This window comes from Salmo trutta, chromosome 3 (genome assembly GCF_901001165.1).
Source record: "Salmo trutta chromosome 3, fSalTru1.1, whole genome shotgun sequence".
NCBI lineage: Eukaryota > Metazoa > Chordata > Actinopteri > Salmoniformes > Salmonidae > Salmo > Salmo trutta.
The window spans coordinates 45,005,304-45,024,107 of NC_042959.1; the positions used below are offsets into that span (position 1 = coordinate 45,005,304).

The window sequence follows — 18,804 nt, forward strand, 5'->3', positions numbered from 1 at the left end:
TCAGGTTTTGGCCTGCCAAATGAGTTCTGTTATACTCAGACACCATTCAAACAGTTTTAGAAACTTTAGGGTGTTTTCTATCCAAATCAAACAAATGTATGCATATTCTAGTTACTGGGCAGGAGTAGTAACCAGATTAAATCGGGTACGTTTTTTTATCCGACTGTGCAAATACTGCCCCCTATCCCCAACAGGTTAAAGCATTACATGCATAATTGCATTTGAGGTCATTTTTGTAATGGTGTTAATGGAACATTGGCGCTCATCGCCTACTGCCGTGTGTGCATTGCTGTGCTTTATAATGTGAAAAAATAGCCTAATAGTTTTATTAGCATTTTAAGCTGAACATTCTGATCTGTTGTGTCAGCCTCCTTGTGTTTGAATATACGTTTTTTGGGGGATGCTAGTGGTTGTATTAATTTTGGCTCTATCGCATCCCACAACTGTCCCAGACTGTTTGAAATATTTATTTATTTCTTGCATAGAATGGGTCAACTTTTGTACCATGGGGATAGTAGATTGACATCGGCTAGTGCTTTTGCTGTTTGTTAGGCCTAATCCTCTTGTTGGCTGACAAAGTAAATGTGGACAGTTCATCCAATAACTTCAATATGCGCCTTGGAATTGGATAAGGACGCGTTCAGTTCTGTCCCCGATGTGTCTGTTTTCACTTGTAGCCTGTGAGAAAGACCCAATCAGTGACAGAGAGCCGTGGGAGGTTCTTTGGCGCAAGCAGGGAGAAGGGGATTATAATTATCATATTCACCCCGAGTCCACAATGGCGCCAAAAGGCATGGCATTTTTGGGGGGGGACATTACGACTACACGGGTTGCCGCCGGGAAATTCGAGGCATTAAGTGCTTGTCAAATTGTGAATGAGAGACTGAAGTGTGTCGTGCCTACACAAGAGGCAGAGCTCACCTTTTTATGCAACTTTTTCCAAATCATAATTAGTTGCATCATACAGCCAGAGGATGTATTAACGAGCCAAACATGTACATAGCCCAACCTTTGTATCATAACTAAAGTTACATAAATAACTCTTAAGCATATAGGATTAGCTGTTTCTTTGTTAACCGCTCATAACAGAACAGTAGATGTGTGCACTCCCTCAAATCGTTTGGAGAAAATATATTTTCTATTGTATTCCTCATAAAATAATGCCATGGAATTCTAAGCAAATCTTGCCTGATAAATGAACTACTGTAGCCCACAGCCATATAGCATAGCCAGATCAGTACCTAACATAAGGACAAATCAGAGTATGCTTTTCTGTTCTTCTGAAAGACATTTTATTCATGTTTTTTTAGACCTCTTTAACATAATGGCTTTGTGAAGGGGTTAGGTATATTACATGGATTTATTAGGCTTGTTAAATTGTAGATGTTCCAAAGGTCTGCATCAGTGGCTTGTAGGCTGTGTGGAAGCCAGAAGATGTTAAATGTTTGTTAATTATTTCTTGCGGATTAGTGGGACGCTACCGTCCCATTTCGACAATTTCCGGTGAAATTGCAGAGCTCCAAATTCAAATTAAATTACTATAAATATTACACTTTCATGAAATCACAAGTGCAATACATCAAAATAAAGCTTAACTTGTTGTTAATCCAGCCAAGGTGTCAGATTTCAAAAAGGCTTTACGGCGAAAGCAAACCATGCGAATATCTGAGGACAGCGCCCAGTACACATGCATAACAAATCATTTTCAACCAGGGAGTTGCGACACAAAAGTCAGAAATGTCAATATAAAAAATGCCTTACCTTTGAAGATCTTCTGTTGTCACTCAAAGGCCCGTTACACTACAAATGGTCATTTTGTTCGATAATGTCCTTTATATCCATAACTCAGTTTAGCTGGCGCGCTTCAGTCAATAATCCACTGTTTCCCTCCTTCAAAATGCATACAAAATGAATCCCAAACGTTACCAATAAACTTATCCAAACAAGTAAATCAACATTTATAGTCAATCCTTATGTACCCTAATACGCAAATAAACGATAACATTTAAGACTGAGAATCGCTATTGTCTTTACTGGCGAAAAATACCAAAACTCGATCTGTCACGTGCTTGGAAACACTACAGCCAAAATGGGAGCCACCTAGAAAAACTACAATTTCTGGCAAATTTAAATAATACAAAAATGAGCCTGAAACTCTGTCTAAAGACTTGACATCTAGTGGAAGCCCTAACTGCAATCGGGCACGATTTCACCATATTATAAAAGTGCCATCCATTGAAATCAGTGGTAGGATGAATTTGTTTTTTTGGGGGGGATGGTTTGTCCTTGGGGTTTTGCCTGCCATTTCAGTTCTCAGACATAATTTTAACAGTTTTAGAAAGAAACTTTAGTGTTATCTAAATCTTCCAATTATATGCATATCCTAGCTTCTGGGCCTGAGTAGCAGGCAGTATACTTTAGGCACACTTTTCATCCGGACATGAAAATAGCGCCCTCAAGCCATAAGAAGTTAATTTAGCATCTCACATCAAGAAATTTAACTGAGGGATTTGATCTGTAGTAATCACAGAATTCTCAACTTCTCCCTTCATTATCGTCTCTCACTCAATTCCATTCTGACTCTCTAAACGTGTGCATGCCACGCACTCAAGCTCCTGATTACTGAAATAACAGTCATTAAAAATGAAAGATCTAAGTAAAAAGTATGTAGACAAGCTATATTCCCTGCCAAAATCACATCAGATTTATCACAAATTCAGAATTGGACTGATTTTGATTTGAGGCAATTATTTAGCATTACACGCTATTCAACCGCAAGCACCAGCAATTCCGGTAAAAGTGTTTCCCTCCAGTACCCCCAACAGCACACACGTTTATTGTAGCCCTGGACAAACGCACCTGATTTCAACTGCTTGGATTAGTTGACAAGTTGAATCAGGTGAGTTTCTGAGGCTACAACAAAAATGTGTGCTGTTGGGGCTACTGGAGGATTGGGAAACACTGCAGTAAAACATACACTATACAGTGCATTCGGAAAGTATTAAGACCACTTTACTTTTTCCTCATTTTATTACTTTACAGCCTTGTTCTAAAATGAAGTGTTTCCCCCCCTCATCAATCCACACACTACCCCATAATGACCAAGCAAAATCTGATATTACATTTACATAAGTATTCAGACCTTTACCCAGTACTTTGTTGAATCACCGTTGGCAGCGGTTATAGCCTGAAGTCTTCTTGGATATGAAGCTACAAGCTTGGCACAACTGTATTTGGAGTTTCTCCCCTTTCCTGCAGATCCTCGCAAGCTCTGTCAGGTTGGGTGGGGAGCTTCGCCCCACAGCTATTTTTCAGGTCACTCTTGCGTTGTCTTGGCTGTGTGCTTAGGGTCGTTGTAAGGTGTACCTTCGCCCCAGTCTGAGTTCCTGAGTGGTCTGGAGCAGGTTTTCATCAAGGATCTCTCTGTACTTTTCTCTGTTCATCTTTCCCTCGATCCTGACTAGTCTCCCATTCCTTGACTGTGAAAAACATCCCCACAGCATGATGATGCTGCCACCACCATGCTTCACCGTAGGGATGGTGCCAGGTTTCCTCCAGACGTGACGGTTGGCATTCAGGCCAAAGAATTCAATCTTGGTTTCATCAGACCAGAGAAACTTGGTTCTCATGATTTGAAAGTCTGTAGGTGCCTTTTGGCCAACTCCACGTGGGCTTTCGTGTGCCTTTTACCGAGGAGTGCCTTCCACCTGGCCACGCTACCATGAAGGCTTGAGTTCTGCATAGATGGTTGTCCTTCTGGAAGGTTCTCCTATCTGCACAGAGGAACGCTGGAGTTCTGTCAGAATGACCATCGGGTTCTTGGTCACTTCCCTGACCAAGACTCTTTTACCTAGATTTCTCAGTTTGACTGGGCAGCCAGCTCTCGGAATAGTCTTGGGGCTTCCAAACTTCTATAATTTTTAAGAATGATGGAGGCTAGGGATGCATATATCGGTGAGCATATTGGAATCGGACGATATTAGCCAAAAATGGCAACATCGGCCCGATGTCTAGTTTAACGCCGACGTGCAAAACTGATGTCAACGCTGATGTGCGTACCTATATAAATATATCTACCTACGGGTGGATGTAATGACGCTACACAAAATACAGAGCTACACAGAACAAAAGCTGAAAAATACTAAGCGCACACTTCCAACAACTAAAGTTCAGGTCGAGCAGTCATTTGAAAGTTCAAAAAAAATTCAGTAGGACAACTCAAAGGCGAAATCCATTAATGCCAAGATAATGGAATTCTTTGCCCTTGACCTTCAACCGTTCTGTTGTGGATTATGGCTTTCGCCAACTGGTCGAGCACCGGTGCACATTACGAAGTTGGCGCTATTTTTCAGCTGTTGCCCTACCGGAGTTGCACAGTATTGTTGAAACTACTTGCAATGGGTGTCACTGCTATTAGCTTCACGACTTAAATTTGGACCGGTGATGTCAGACCCGTGAGCATGCCGAGTCTGACAGCACAGTGGGTTGATGAGATTTCATACTGAGTAAAGTCATATTGCATGCTCAAGAATGTGCTGGTTCTCATCCTGCTGCTGCCATTTTCAATGGCATTTGAGAACTTGTTTGAACCATGAACACGCTCCAAGCGCAACTTGTACAACTGACTCGAAATAAGCTAATCAACTGCGTCTGTTGCCGACGTGATACCCTGTCATGGCATTGATATGCCTGCTCAACATTACCCCACAGTCTGTCTGCATTTAACTTGGAAAAGTACTCGAGGCTGAACAAGCGATTCGGTTACATTCTCTGAGCCTCTTTACTGTCGCCACCATGCTCAATGCTAGGTACAAGGACCACTACTTCGATGCAGGCAAAGGGTTTACGTGAATTGTTACATACACAGCTGGGCAAGATGGAAACTGACATGGTGACAGTGCGCACCGAGGAAGAGTCCACAGACAGAGCTGAAACTTCACTGTTTGACATGTATGATGAAATCCTGGCAGAGAATGAAACGACTGAACAAATGAACAATGAAACAGCACAGTCAGTGAAAGAAATGGGTTTTGATTGTTTTACCGGTAATGGGGACATGTAAATGCCAACAAAATAACTTTTTTGTGTGTAACATTTAACTAGGCAAGTCGGTTAAGAACATATTGTTATTTACAATGATGGCCAAACCCAGACGACGCTGGTCCAATTGTGCGCCGCCCTATGGGACTCCCAATCACGGCCGGATGTGATACTTGCTGGATTCGAACCAGGGACTGTAGTGACACCACTTGCACTGAAATGCAGTGCCTTAGGCAACTGTGTGTTAACTATTTAACTGTACTAGAATGTGTACAAGGCTGCAAAAAATGTTAAATATTGTTTTTGGGCAAGGAAAATACTGGATATTGGTATCGGCCAAAAAATGTCATCGGTGCATCCCTAATGGAGGACACTGTTCTTGTGAATCTTCAGTGTTGCAGACATTTTTTGTTACACTTCCCCGGATTTGTGCCTCGACACAATCCTGTCTCGGTGCTCTACGGACATTTCCTTCGACCTCGTGGCTTGGTTTTTGCTCTGACGTGCACTGTCAACTGTGGGACATTTATATAGACAGGTGTGTGCCTTTCCAAATCATGCCAATCAATTGAATATACCACAGGTAGACTCCAAGTTGTAGGAACATCTCAAGGATGATCAATGGAAACAGGATGCACCAGAGCTCAATTACGAGTCTCCTAGCAAAGGGTCTGAATACTTATGTAAATAAGCTATTTCTTTTAATTACTTTTGCAAATAAGTCAACCTTTTTTCGCTTCGTTATTATGGGGTATTTAAGAATAAGGCTGTAATGAAACAAAATGTGTCAAGGGGTCTGAGTACTTTCTGTTGGGGGGGGGGGTTGTATACATATATCTATCTCGGCACCCCTTCAAATTACTGGGTTCGGCTATTTCAGCCCCACCCTTTACTGACAGGTGTATAAAATCGAACGCACAGCCATGTAATCTCCATAGACAAACATTGGCAGTAGAATGGCCTTACTGAAGAGCTCCGTGACTTTCAACGTGGCACCATCATAGGATGACACCTTTCAGTCAGTTACATTTCTGCCCTGCTACAGCTGCCCTGGTCAACTAAGTGCTGTTATTGTGAAGTGGAAATGTCTAGGAGCAACAACTGCTCAGCCACGAAGTGGTAGGGCTCACAGGACAGGACTGCCAAGTGCTGAAGCATGTAGTGCGTAAAAATTGACGGTCCCCGGTTGCAACACTCATTACCGAGTTCCGAACTGCCTCGAAGTCGGCACAAGAACTGTTCGTGAGGGGTTTCCATGGCCGAGGAGCCGCACACAAGCCTAAGATCACCAAGAGCAATGCCAAGCGTCGACTGGAGTGGTGTAAAGTTCGCCGCCATTGGACTCAGGAGCAGTGGAAATGCGTTCTCTGGAGTGATGAATCGCACTTCACCATTAAGCAGTTTGATGGACAAATCTGGGTTTGGTGGATGCCAGGAGAACGCTGCCTGCCCGACTGCGTAGTGCCAACTAAAGTTTGGTGGAGGAATAATGGTCTGGGGCTGTTTTACATGGTTCGGCCTAGGCCCCTTAGTTTCAGCGAAGGGAGACCTTAATGCTACAGCATCCTGACATTCTAGAAGATTCTGTGCTTCCAAGTTTGGAGAAGGCCCTTTCTTGTTTCAGCATGACGATGCGCCTGTGGTAAAAGCGAGGTCCATACAGAAATTGTTTGTCTAGTTCGGTGTGGAAGAACTTGACTGGCCTGCTCAGTGCACTGACTTCAGCCCCATCGAACACCTTTGAGATGAATTGGAACGTCAACTGCGTGCCAGGCCTAATTGCCCAACATCAGTGCCCGACCTCACTAAATCTCTTGTGGCTGAACATTAAGTGGAAAGCCTTCCCAGAAGAGTGGAGGCTGTTGTAGCAGCAAATGGGGGACCAACTCCTATATGCCTGTGATTTTGGAAAGAGATGTTTGTTGAGCATGTTTCCACATAATTATGGTCATGTAGTGTGTATTTTTGATGCCTCCCCTGTGTAGACATGAAAGGTGACTGTTTATGTTATATAAAACCATATTTATTTGGAGTCATAATCTATGGCTGCAAGTCCAGTTTTGTAAAGTCAGATTGATCTTCCCCCTAAATGTTGTTGGACCATGTGTTTAATGGTGTCAGTGATGAATGTTTTAAACAGCCTGTGAATGTTCACACACAATAAAAGTGCTTTTACTTCCCTGTCAGACTCTTGAAGTATAAAGGTGCAGCTCAAACTGTTTTGAAAATGAAAGGCCCTTGATTTGCCCTGAACTCTAGACCTGCTACAGTCCAGAAATTGGAAAAAGTACGCCTGAATGGGGCTCAACACCCAACCTGCATCAGCCAACTCTAATGAAACAAGGCCACTAACTGTGAAATTCTTTTTCTTTCAGGGATGGACAGGCCCTTTTTAACTATCTGGCGGAGAAACACAGCGTAAGTTTGGACCGCTTTGCTGAAGGTTCACTTCTAAACTGCATTTCTCATAACTCCTGTGTGAACCCGCTATTTAGGGAAGGGGGGACGGGAAGGCCCAAGCAGGGAGACGTAATGACTTCCCAAAACTTTAACTTTTTTATTTTTTAGCTTTACAACTTGCCGAAGAAACTGGACATTTTACAGTCTGTGGTGAATTGTTAAGAATATACAGAACAGCTCGAGACACATTGGTCTACCCGCAAAAATGCTGGGTGTCTATATTTGGCGTGACCCCCCCCCTCCCCCCAGAATCCTGGCATCCCGCTGACCTGCACTCTGTCCTCAATGCACCTCAGCAGTGTGAAGGCCACTCGGCTGTGGGAAAGGGCGGTCTCCCTCCGCTTCGCAGCGGCTCGCAACGGCTCGCAACCACTGCCTGTCAAAGCCACACTGCGTCTGAGACTCACCTCGGTTCCCAAACTGACGTCAGCGCGCTGTGATATGTCCGGAGTTAGCAGGAGTGTACCGTTCATTCATATTCTACCCCCCCATGAACATGTACCCGGCCCCCACCCACCCAATGGACATTGAGCATTGTTACGGCGTAAAGATATTTTTTTATTTTCACTTCTCTCTCCCACCTGCTGTGCCCCTATGGACATTCCCCAACGTACTGTTCCCCTACCCCCACCACCCAATGGTAATTTATCATTGCTACAGTTGTGTGTACTGAACATAAATATAAACACAACATGCAACAATTTAAAGTATTTTACTGAGTTAGAGTTCATATAATTTTGAGACAGCACTTATTAATAAAATATTTAATATGTTTTCCTAAAATGATGGGGATGATAACTCTTGCGAGAGGGAGGGAGATTCAGGATAAATGTACTTTTTTTTTTTTTTTGTTTTTTTTTTTCATTTTAGCAGAAGCGCTTATCCAGAGCGACTTACAGTAGTGAATACATTTCATTTCATGCATTTTTTATTTTTTATTTTTTTTGTACTGGCCCCCGTGGGAATCGAACCCACAACCCTGGCGTTGCACACACCATGCTCTACCAACTGAGCCACAGGGAAGTGGAGTTGGCTCTGAGTTAGCCTGCCCCAGAGCAGGTTAGTTCTGAAGGATTTGTACTCATAGAAATGTTTCTTGGCTAAAAGGTTAGCCACTTTGGTACCATTTATCTCAAGTTGAACTCAGACTTGACCAAAGTTGACTCCTCATACCTTATCCGTAGTATAGGGCTCAGGTCGGTTGTTGAAGGCTTTTCCCAAATAGCCACAGGTGACACAAGTAAATAGGCCTACATGTGGTCCCGTGTGGCTCAGTTGGTAGAGCATGGTGTTTGCAACGCTAGGGTTGTGGGTTTGATTGTATGAAATGTATGCATTCACTACTGTAAATCGCTCTGGATAAGAGCATCTGCTAAATGACTAAAATGTAAATGTAATGTTGTGACATTCCGTATGGGATGTTGACATGGAGCTACTTGTACACACAATTACACACTGAAATTGCTCAAGTGCACAACAGCAGAAAACAGTATCTAGGATGTTACCAGCAAACCTCTGGTTGACTGTGCACTCTGCCCCATGTTTTACCATCTGAGCAGGGATTCGAACCAGCAACCCTCCCACTTGTGTAAATGGTCTAGGCAGCAGCTAATGGGGATCCATAATAAATACAGATATGAACTGCTAGGCTACATGCTCACCCCAATGATTAGTGATGGTAATCAAACAGAATGGGCTGTGAAATTGAACACAATTCTAGAATTGCCCTCCTTAGGTCAGCCACTCTGTTCCCAGTGGGGTGGTCTGGCATTGACTGGATATAACACCACGGTTCTCATCTTGGACTATAATCTTACATTATGCCTGTGAGAAAGCTGACAATATGGTCATCAAATAAATAATTGCTGGTGTCTATTCTCTGAATAGTTATTGGACGAAACCATTGATCCGGCCTTTTTCTCTTCCAGTTCCGTCAGGAGTACCTGGACACTTTGTACAGATATGCCAAGTTCCAGTACGAGTGTGGAAACTACTCTGGGGCTGCCGAGTACCTCTACTTCTTCCGTGTCCTGGTAAGTCGAGTACCCCTCATTTCAGTGTACTCTTATGAAATATCAAACTGGGGACCTTGGATACTAGATGTTCACAGCAAGTTAATAGATCTAGAGACTTTTTTTTTGTTGATATTACAGATTTGTACCCTTAACTTCATCAGTAGTTTTTGGAATAAAAACTGGACCACTGACAAATGGACACTATTGGGCAGTGCTTTATATTAGCAAGCTCTTTAAGGGCAAACGAACGATGATTGAAGCTTCATTAAGAAGTATTAGTTTCTCAGGAACGACTCCCATTTTATGTGATTTTTCCAGCTGTGGACAGTGTCAAGCGCCATAAATTATGAGCAGTATACATCCACTTAACATTGCATTTTTGGAATTAGACAATGTTTCCGTTGATGTATACTTCTTTGGCTCAACGCGTTTTATGAAAAATTGAATTTCCTACTTCACTGCTCGGTTGTTTGGCCAGGGTTCTTTCATTTTTCAAAGGGCTAGCACGTGGAAGAGAACCCCCTCAGTTAATTGCATGTGAAAAGCTGCCGTCATTCTCTCATTCAATTCTCCACACGTCTTCAGTATTAGGATGAGCTGACGTTCAAGGACAAGGGTAGGATTATTTTTCTTTTACTGTGCCAAGTGTTCAGCAGCAGACTTCATAATCTTTCTTTAGTCCTCTCGCTGCGCGGGCTGCAGTGGACGACTTATTGATTTGAAGCCAGATAGCTCCTTGTCAGGCTTATGAGTTATGTAACGTGTTCTGGTGGGCTTCGAAAAAGTGTCGAATGCATGCATACATACATACATACATACAGTGAGGGGGGGAAAAGTATTTGATCCCCTGCTGATTTTGTACATTTGCCCACTGACAAAGAAATTATCAGTCTAATTTTAATGGTAGGGTTATTTGAACAGTGAGCGACAGAATAACAAAGAAATCCAGAAAAACGCATGTCAAAAATGTTATAAAATGATTTGCATTTTAATGAGGGAAATAAGTATTTGACCCCTCTGCAAAACATGACTTAGTACTTGGTGGCAAAACCCTTGTTGGCAATCAGAGGTCAGACGTTTCTTGTAGTTGGCCACCAGGTTTACACACATCTCAGGAGGGATTTTGTCCCACTCCTCTTTGCAGATCTTCTCCAAGTCATTAAGGTTTCGAGGCTGACATTTGGCAACTCGAACCTTCAGCTCCCTCCACAGATTTTCGATGGGATTAAGGTCTGGAGACTGGCTAGGCCACTCCAGGACCTTAACCTCTCTGGCGCATGTGGGACGAACTCGTCACACCTACGTAACAGCCACTGAAATCCAGTGGCGCGATTTTTGAATCGTTAGAAATACTATTACTTCAATTTCTCAAACATATGACTATTTTACAGCTATTTAAAGACAAGAATCTCGTTAATCTAACCCCACTGTCCGATTTCAAAAAGGCTTTACAACGAAAGCAAAACATTAGATTATGTCAGCAGAGTGCCCAGCCAGAAATAATCAGACACCCATTTTTCAAGCTAGCATATCATGTCACATAAACCCAAACCACAGCTAAATGCAGCACTAACCTTTTATGATCTTCATCAGATGACACACCTAGGACATTGTGTTATACAATACATGCATGTCTGTTCAATCAAGTTCATATTTATATCAAAAAACAGCTTTTTCCATTAGCATGTGACGTTCAGAAAAAGCATAACCCCCGCAAACTTCCGGGGAATTTACTAACAGTTTGCTAAATTACTCACGATAAACGTTCACAAAAAGCATAACAATTATTTTAAGAATTATAGATACATTACTCCTCTATGCACTCGATATGTCCGATTTTAAAATAGCTTTTCGGATGAAGCACATTTTGCAATAATCTAAGTACATAGCCCGGCATCACAGGGCTAGCTATTTAGATACCCACCCAGGTCAGCCTCCACCAAAATCACATTTCCTATAAGAAAAATGTTCTTACCTTGCTTGTTCTTTGTCAGAATACACTGCCAGGACTTCTACTTCAATAACAAATGTTGGTTTGGTCCCAAATAATCCATCGTTATATCCAAACAGCGACGTTTTGTTCGTGAGTTCTAGACACTATCAGAATGCTACATCACGGTCTCGCGCATGGCGCATTGGCGTGACAAAAAATTTCTAAATATTCCATTACCGTACTTCAAAGCATGTCAACCGCTGTTTAAAACCAATTTTTATGCCATTTATCTCGTAGAAAAGCGATAATATTCCGACCGGGAATATGCATTGAGCCTAAACAGCCAAAATAAATTTATCCTCAGGAGCGAATCGTGCATGCGCCTCATTCAAAGGTCCTCTGATCCGCCACTTACCAAAGGCGATAATGTGTTTCAGCCTGAGGCTGCCTCGTCAACCTTCAGGTATTTCCCGGGTTCTGAGAGCCTATCGGAGCCCTGGGAATTGTCACGTTACAGCTAAGATCCTTACTTTTCAATAAACAGATGCAAGACGCATGACTCCTTGTCAGACAGGGTACTTCCTGCATGAAACCTTGTCAGGTTTTTGCCTGCCATAGGAGTTCTCTTATACTCACAGACACCATTCAAACAGTTTTAGAAAATTCAGAGTTTTCTATCCAAACCTGAACAATAATATGCATATTCTAGCTTCTGAGTTGGTGTAGGAGGCAGTTAAAAATGGGCACATATTTTTTCCAAAATTCTCAATACTGCCCCCTATCCCAAACAGGTTAATGTGCTTCTTCTTGAGCCACTCCTTTGTTGCCTTGGCCGTGTGTTTTGGGTCATTGTCATGCTGGAATACCCATCCACAACCAATTTTCAATGCCCTGGCTGAGGGAAGGAGGTTCTCACCCAAGATTTGACGGTACATGGCCCCGTCTATCGTCCCTTTGATGAGGTGAAGTTGTCCTGTCACCTTAGCAGAAAAACACCCCCAAAGCATAATGTTTCCACCTCCATGTTTGACGGTGGGGATGGTGTTCTTGGGGTCATAGGCAGCATTCCTCCTCCTCCTCTCATCTGACCACAACACTTTCACCAGTTGTTGTCCTCTGAATCATTCAGATGTTCATTGGCAAACTTCAGACTGGCATGTAATATGTGCTTTCTTGAGCAGGGGGACCTTGCGGGCGCTGCAGGATTTCAGTCCTTCACGGCGTAGTGTCTTACCAATTGTTTTCTTGGTGACTATGGTCCCAGCTGCCTTGAGATCATTGACAAGATCCTCCCGTGTAGTTCTGGGCTGATTCCTCACCGTTCTCATGAGTATTGCAACTCCACGAGGTGAGATCTTGCATGGAGCCCCAGGCCGAGGGAGATTGACAGTTCTTTTGTGTTTCTTCCATTTGCGAATAATCGCACCAACTGTTGTCTCCTTCTCATCAAGCTGCTTGGCGCTGGTCTTGTAGCCCATTCCAGCCTTGTGTAGGTATACAATCTTGTCCCTGACATCCTTGGAGAGCTCTTTGGTCTTGGCCATGGTGGAGAGTTTGGAATCTGATTGATTGCTTCTGTGGACAGGTGTCTTTTATACAGGTAACAAGCTGAGACTAGGAGCACTCCCTTTAACTTCTTGGGGCTATGTGGGACGTTAGCATGCCACCTGTGGCGCACGCTATCAACAGCAGGTGCATTTCAAGAGCGGCAAATTTGAAACCAAATAAATGTCAAAATTCAAATTTCTCAAACATACAACTATCTTACAACCTTTGAAAGATAAACATCTCCTTAATCTAATCACGTTTTCCGATTTCAAAAAGGTTTTATTGCGAAAGCATAAAGTTAGGTTATGTTAGGAGAGTACATTGACAATAGCTGTGTGTACTGTATTGTCAATTCAAAGACAGGCGTCACCAAAACCATAAAATCAGCTAAAATTATGCACTAACCTTTTACAATCTCCATCAGATGACACTCCTAGGACATTATGTTAGACAATGCATGCATTTTTAGTTCTATCAAGTTCATATTTATATCCAAAAACAGCGTTTTACTATGGCGTTGATGTTCAGGAAATCGTTTCCCTCCAATACCGGCAGTCAAGTCATCACAACAAAATAATTAATTAATATTAGAAAACATTGGTAAAATATTATATTGTCATTCAAAGAATTATAGATTTACATCTCTTGAACGCAATCGACTTGCCAGATTTAAAAATAACCTTACTGGGAAATCACACTTTGCAATAATCTGAGCACTGCGCCCAGAAAAATACGCTTTGCGATACAGACTAACCGCCATGTTGGAGAGATCGAAAATACTATGTAAATAATCCATTACCTTTTGATTCTCTTCATCAGATGTCACTTCCAGGAATCCCAGGTCCATAACGAATGTAGTTTTGTTCCAAAAAGCTCATCATTTATGTCCAAAAAGCTCTGTGTTGTTAGCACATGATCTAAGCCAGCCGGACATCACTTCACTTCACGAACGGAAAAAATATATTTACGTTCGTTCAAACATGTCAAACGTTGTATCGCATAAATCATTAGGGCCTTTTTTAACCAGAACATGAATAAAATTCAAGGCGGACGATTGGGTTCTCTTTTAAAATGTTTCGGAACGAGAGTACCCAACATGAACTCGCGCGCCAGGTGTCTAATGGGCCATCACCGTTCCATGGCTCTTATTCGGTCAGATCTCACTGTAGAAGACTCAAAACACTTTGTAAAGGCTGGTGACATCTAGTGGAAGCAATAGGAAGTGCCAAAATATTCCTCAGCCCCTTTGTTTTTCAATGGCATAGGTTTAAAGTCAATTCAACACATCAGGTATCCACTTCCTGTCAGAATCTGTCTCAGGGTTTTGCCTGCCAAATGAGTTCTGTTATACTCACAGACACCATTCAAACAGTTTTAGAAACTTTAGGGTGTTTTCTATCCATATATAATAAGTATATGCATATTCTAGTTACTGGGTAGGATTAGTAACCAGATTAAATCGGGTACATTTTTTTATCCAGCCGTGAAAATACTGCCCCCTATACCCTAACAGGTTAAGAGTGTGCTCCTAATCTCAGCTCGTTACCTGTATAAAAGACACCTGGGAGCCAGAAATCTTTCTGATTGAGAAGGGGTCAAATACTTATTTCCCTCATTTAAAATGCAAATCATTTTATAACATCTTTGACATGCGTTTTTCTGGATTTTTTTGTTGTTATTCTGTCTCTCACTGTTCAAATAAACCTACCATTAAAATTATAAACTGATCATTTCTTTGTCAGTGGGCAAACGTACAGAATCTGCAGGGGATCAAATACTTTTTTCCCTCACTATACATGCATACATGCGTACATGCATACAATAGGTGCACTCAAATATAGAATCTACTGACTGAGAGAACAGGTTTACTAAACAAAGAACTAGCATACCAGTTAGGCTATACATTTACAAAGTCCACTCATTTCGGCCCATCTTGTTTTTGAATTGGGGATGTACATTTTTTTGCCTACTAACTAACCCCGGTTAATTCGTTCCAAACTGTAAAATGACGTGGCCAACACAAAATACAATGCTGTTTAATGTACATTTCTAAATGTCTGAATTTCGCTTCAAGCGGCAACCAGCTGTTTGAGGCGCTGCGAGGTAATATTCCACTCTAACTATCCTCTGTATGCGGTGCCAATTTAATTCCACTAAATTATGCAATTTAACCTATAGACTGAGCTTGACCGGTCAAATGTATTTTCAGTTAACCGTTAACATTGCTAGTTTTTAATGTTTTGCAGCTAATTCCATTGTTTTTCTCGACCTGTGTGGCTATACACAGTATTTTATTTTTGTTGTTTTGTCTAACATATGAGAGTCCGCGGTGCATGGAGCAGGGATTAAATCATTTTCACTAGCAATGAAATACTTTGGAAATCAGGTAATACCAAACAGGGTTGGGGTGGATGGTAATTACAGTTCACTGAAAGTACATGCGTACATCTTATTTCCTCTGAACAAAGGGATCATTGCGCTGGTGTTTGTGGCTTCTCTTCTGCTGCCATCAGAAATCAGTGAAAGATGAACTACACAGAGAATGGGCAAGGTGCAGTAGGACTGTGTGCACTGCTGTATAGAGTTGGAAACCTCTTAGGCCAAGAGAGGTGGTAACCTGACTGAGAGGGGAGGCCAGAGGAGTGTTTTGTGTCACAATAGAGTGGTGTAACACTAGATAAGTCCTGGGAATGGACAGCCTGTGACCTCAGTGGAAGGTGCCACCAGATCTTCAATGCTGCCTTTGTTAGTCTCTCTCCAGGACCAGTGACTTGTAAGGGCTACTCTAGGTCTGAATGCTCAGCTGACCTTTTGTGCTATCTTTGACTTTAACAAGTTAAGTCACCTAATGTTTTTCAGAAAGCCTTGGCGTCTAACCTAATTTCCAAACAAAAATAATATATTGGCCAATGAGGTTAATTTCTACTGTTGGTACCACCAGACCCAGTGTTGGTGCTTTTAGCCTGAGGTGTGTGTTTTTATATCTTTATGGTCACGCTTTTGAAAGGGGAAACAATGTTGTTTTTTTGCGAATCTTTTTGCAAGTTTGATGCTCAAACTTGCCTATGTTTTTGGTGGTAGATTTCGCCATTGTTTCTCCAAAGCCAGGGTTTACCATTTCATCTCTGTGTCTTGTAATTCCTCCAACCAAACAAGCACAACCAGTGTTTTCCAAGTCTTATTCAATTGTTTTATTTTTTGGGTTGCGGCTGTCCTCATTTGAGCTCTGCGGTATAGGAAAGACTTGTGCCAAAGAATGCAAGAATGCAAAGAATAAAATCAACACTTTACATGTTCATCAGAATGACAAATATTACAACCAACTTAGGTTTCCCATTTTAATTGACATTTGATACTCTCCCTCTGTCGTGAAGATGTCTGTGGCTAGTCATGCACATTGGTGATGCTGGTGTCCTCTCTCGAAAACAGGCTTATCAGAGACTCTGAACAACGAGCCCTACTCTCTGTAAACAGCCTCTTAACCCAAAGCAGTTGGGCTCTTTTATTTATTTTTTATTTGATTGATTCTATGTGATGCACTCACATTTAAGTATGCTAGCGAGAGACATTGAAGACCAGATGATGGCAGCTCTTGATTAAACATGAGCAACCCCCCCCCCCCCCCCCCCCACATCAAAAGCATGCAATTGATGCGCTCCCTCTCCGCACAGTTGTTTATGGTTTACTCCTCAAATCATTAGCCCCTCATTTTAAATTTCAGCCAGGGCAGTTACTGTTACCAGTTAGCTGCTGACTCCTCGAAGGCTCTTTGTTTTTTTTTTTGTAAGAAATAATAATAATAATTTACCCCCCCATTGTTGTGGACCTCCCATTTTCTGACTGCCCCTGTAAGGTAGAGGTGAGGCTCTGTAAGTCATCAAACGTGGGAAAGCCAGTCAATTAAACAGAGGAAGCCAGGCTTGCAAAATCCAGGCCTCGGGTTCTGTTACAGTGTGGCGTAGCGCGAAAAGAGCAACTTATTCATAGCATCATTGAATGTAGGTATTGGATGTTGCGAATAAAGATTGAATTTCCCGACGGCTCTTCAGCACAGTAAATTTATTGTTGCTGGTCAGTCGGTGAAAATGTGCCCCTTTTCGCCAACAAATGGAAACTCTAGGTAACTGCTGGAAAAACCCTGGTATTGAAACTATTGTTGCGTGGCCACTAGTGAATGCCAGGCAGTGTCTAGAAAGCTGCCATAATGACATGGAGATTGGCCAAACCTAGCAGGCAGGGACTTCCAAGGCAGAAGAAACCACAAACAAACCTTTTTTTCTAGTTTTTTTGTTGTTGATGAAACGACAACGTTTAAATTGGCACCGTGGCTGGCTTTTCTCCTAAGTTATAATGCTTAATCTTATGAGGTAATTTAAAGCAGTCCCAAGTTTTGTTTTTAATCAAAGAACTCCACTGTTGTGAGTGGATGAATGACCTTCTGCCCCTCTTTGTGTGTTTGACTCTAGAAGACTACCATGCCGCTGACTTTCCCCACTTGTTTTTTCCTACCAGTATTCTTTTCCACCGGTCACCCTTTTAATGTAGCAGTTCATTTAAAAGTTACTGTGTAGCCTAATAAAGTCTTCATGTAGCCTAGCAGGTAACCTAGCGGTTAGAGCGATGGGCCGCTAACCGGAAGGTCGCTCATTGAAATACGTGACCCGACAAGGTAAATTTATGTGCCCTTGAGCAAGGCACCACAATTTGCTCCAGGGGTGCTGTTCTGCTATGTCTGACCTTGTAAAACAACATTTAATTGCACCTATCTGTTGTATGTAATATAAATATATATGAATCCTTTATCTTGATAATGTTTTTCTCAATTACTAAGAAATCCCAGCTGGTTTCCGTCTCCACCTATGGATTATTCTAGTCTCACAGTCCACTCTGCTGGCTGTCTGAAAGAAGGGAGTGTGGTGGGTTGCCTTTAGGTTTCTGTGGCCTTAAAGCAGACACTGCCCTCACTTCCTGGTTGGCTCTTGTCACTGACTGCGTTTGGTGTTTATCATAAGCTACTGTGGGCTGGCGGTTCCCATGAGCCATAGGGTGGAGGCCTAGCTTTGATTAAGCCGCCTTAGGGTGGCACACAATTGGTCCAGGTTTGGCCGGTGTTGACCGTCATTGTAAATAAGAATTTGTTCTTAACGGACTTGCCTAGTTAAATAAAGGTAAAAAAATAAATAAACATCAACTCTTGACTTTGAGGATGGCTATTCCCTCAACTGTTTCTTGTTAGCATCATTTCATATATTAATGCATTTAGCCTGTGATAATGGAATAGTTGTAATTAAGACTTTATAGTTAGCATGATTGGTTTCCTTTTGTGTTAATGGTAGGAGATGTATTATAATTATATTTTAACATGCTTGAAAAAAGCTGTAGGAGTTATTGAAATGTTCCTCTCAAAGACATGCAGTTTGTACAGCAAACTGAAATTAAGTGTTCTGGCAATGTACCAGGCATAGACTTTGGAAAAGCATTTTACCTGGTTAGGACTGTTTTTTGAAAAGCTTGATTTCCTAAGGGCATTAACAGATTTCTTTGATGCCCTTTTCCATCAAGTCAAGCATCCGAACACTGTCATTTATCTAGACTAGACGGATTACCCTGGCTCGGCGTAAATTATGAACACCTCCCAGATGGTGTTGGGAAACCCAGGCTGTTGCTGGTCACAGTGCATCAAGGTTTCTGTGGCTGGAGCAGGACCTCCGTTGTTGGTGAACTCCAAGTGATAGACATTTTGATAACTCTGCCTCTACTGCATGCTTCTCCTTGTAGCCTTGTTAATCAAAGTTATCAGACATTGTG

General features: G+C 42.1%; 1 protein-coding gene across 1 annotated transcript in view; it reads left to right on the forward strand.

The window, feature by feature from the left end:
- Window positions 1-18,804, forward strand: part of LOC115176005 (eukaryotic translation initiation factor 3 subunit E) — a 46,938-nt gene that overhangs the window by 6,359 nt on the left and 21,775 nt on the right. The window contains exons 4-5 of the mRNA XM_029735723.1: window positions 7,416-7,458; window positions 9,429-9,533. Coding sequence (XP_029591583.1) covers window positions 7,416-7,458; window positions 9,429-9,533 — 148 coding nt within the window. The remainder of the gene's footprint in view (window positions 1-7,415; window positions 7,459-9,428; window positions 9,534-18,804) is intronic.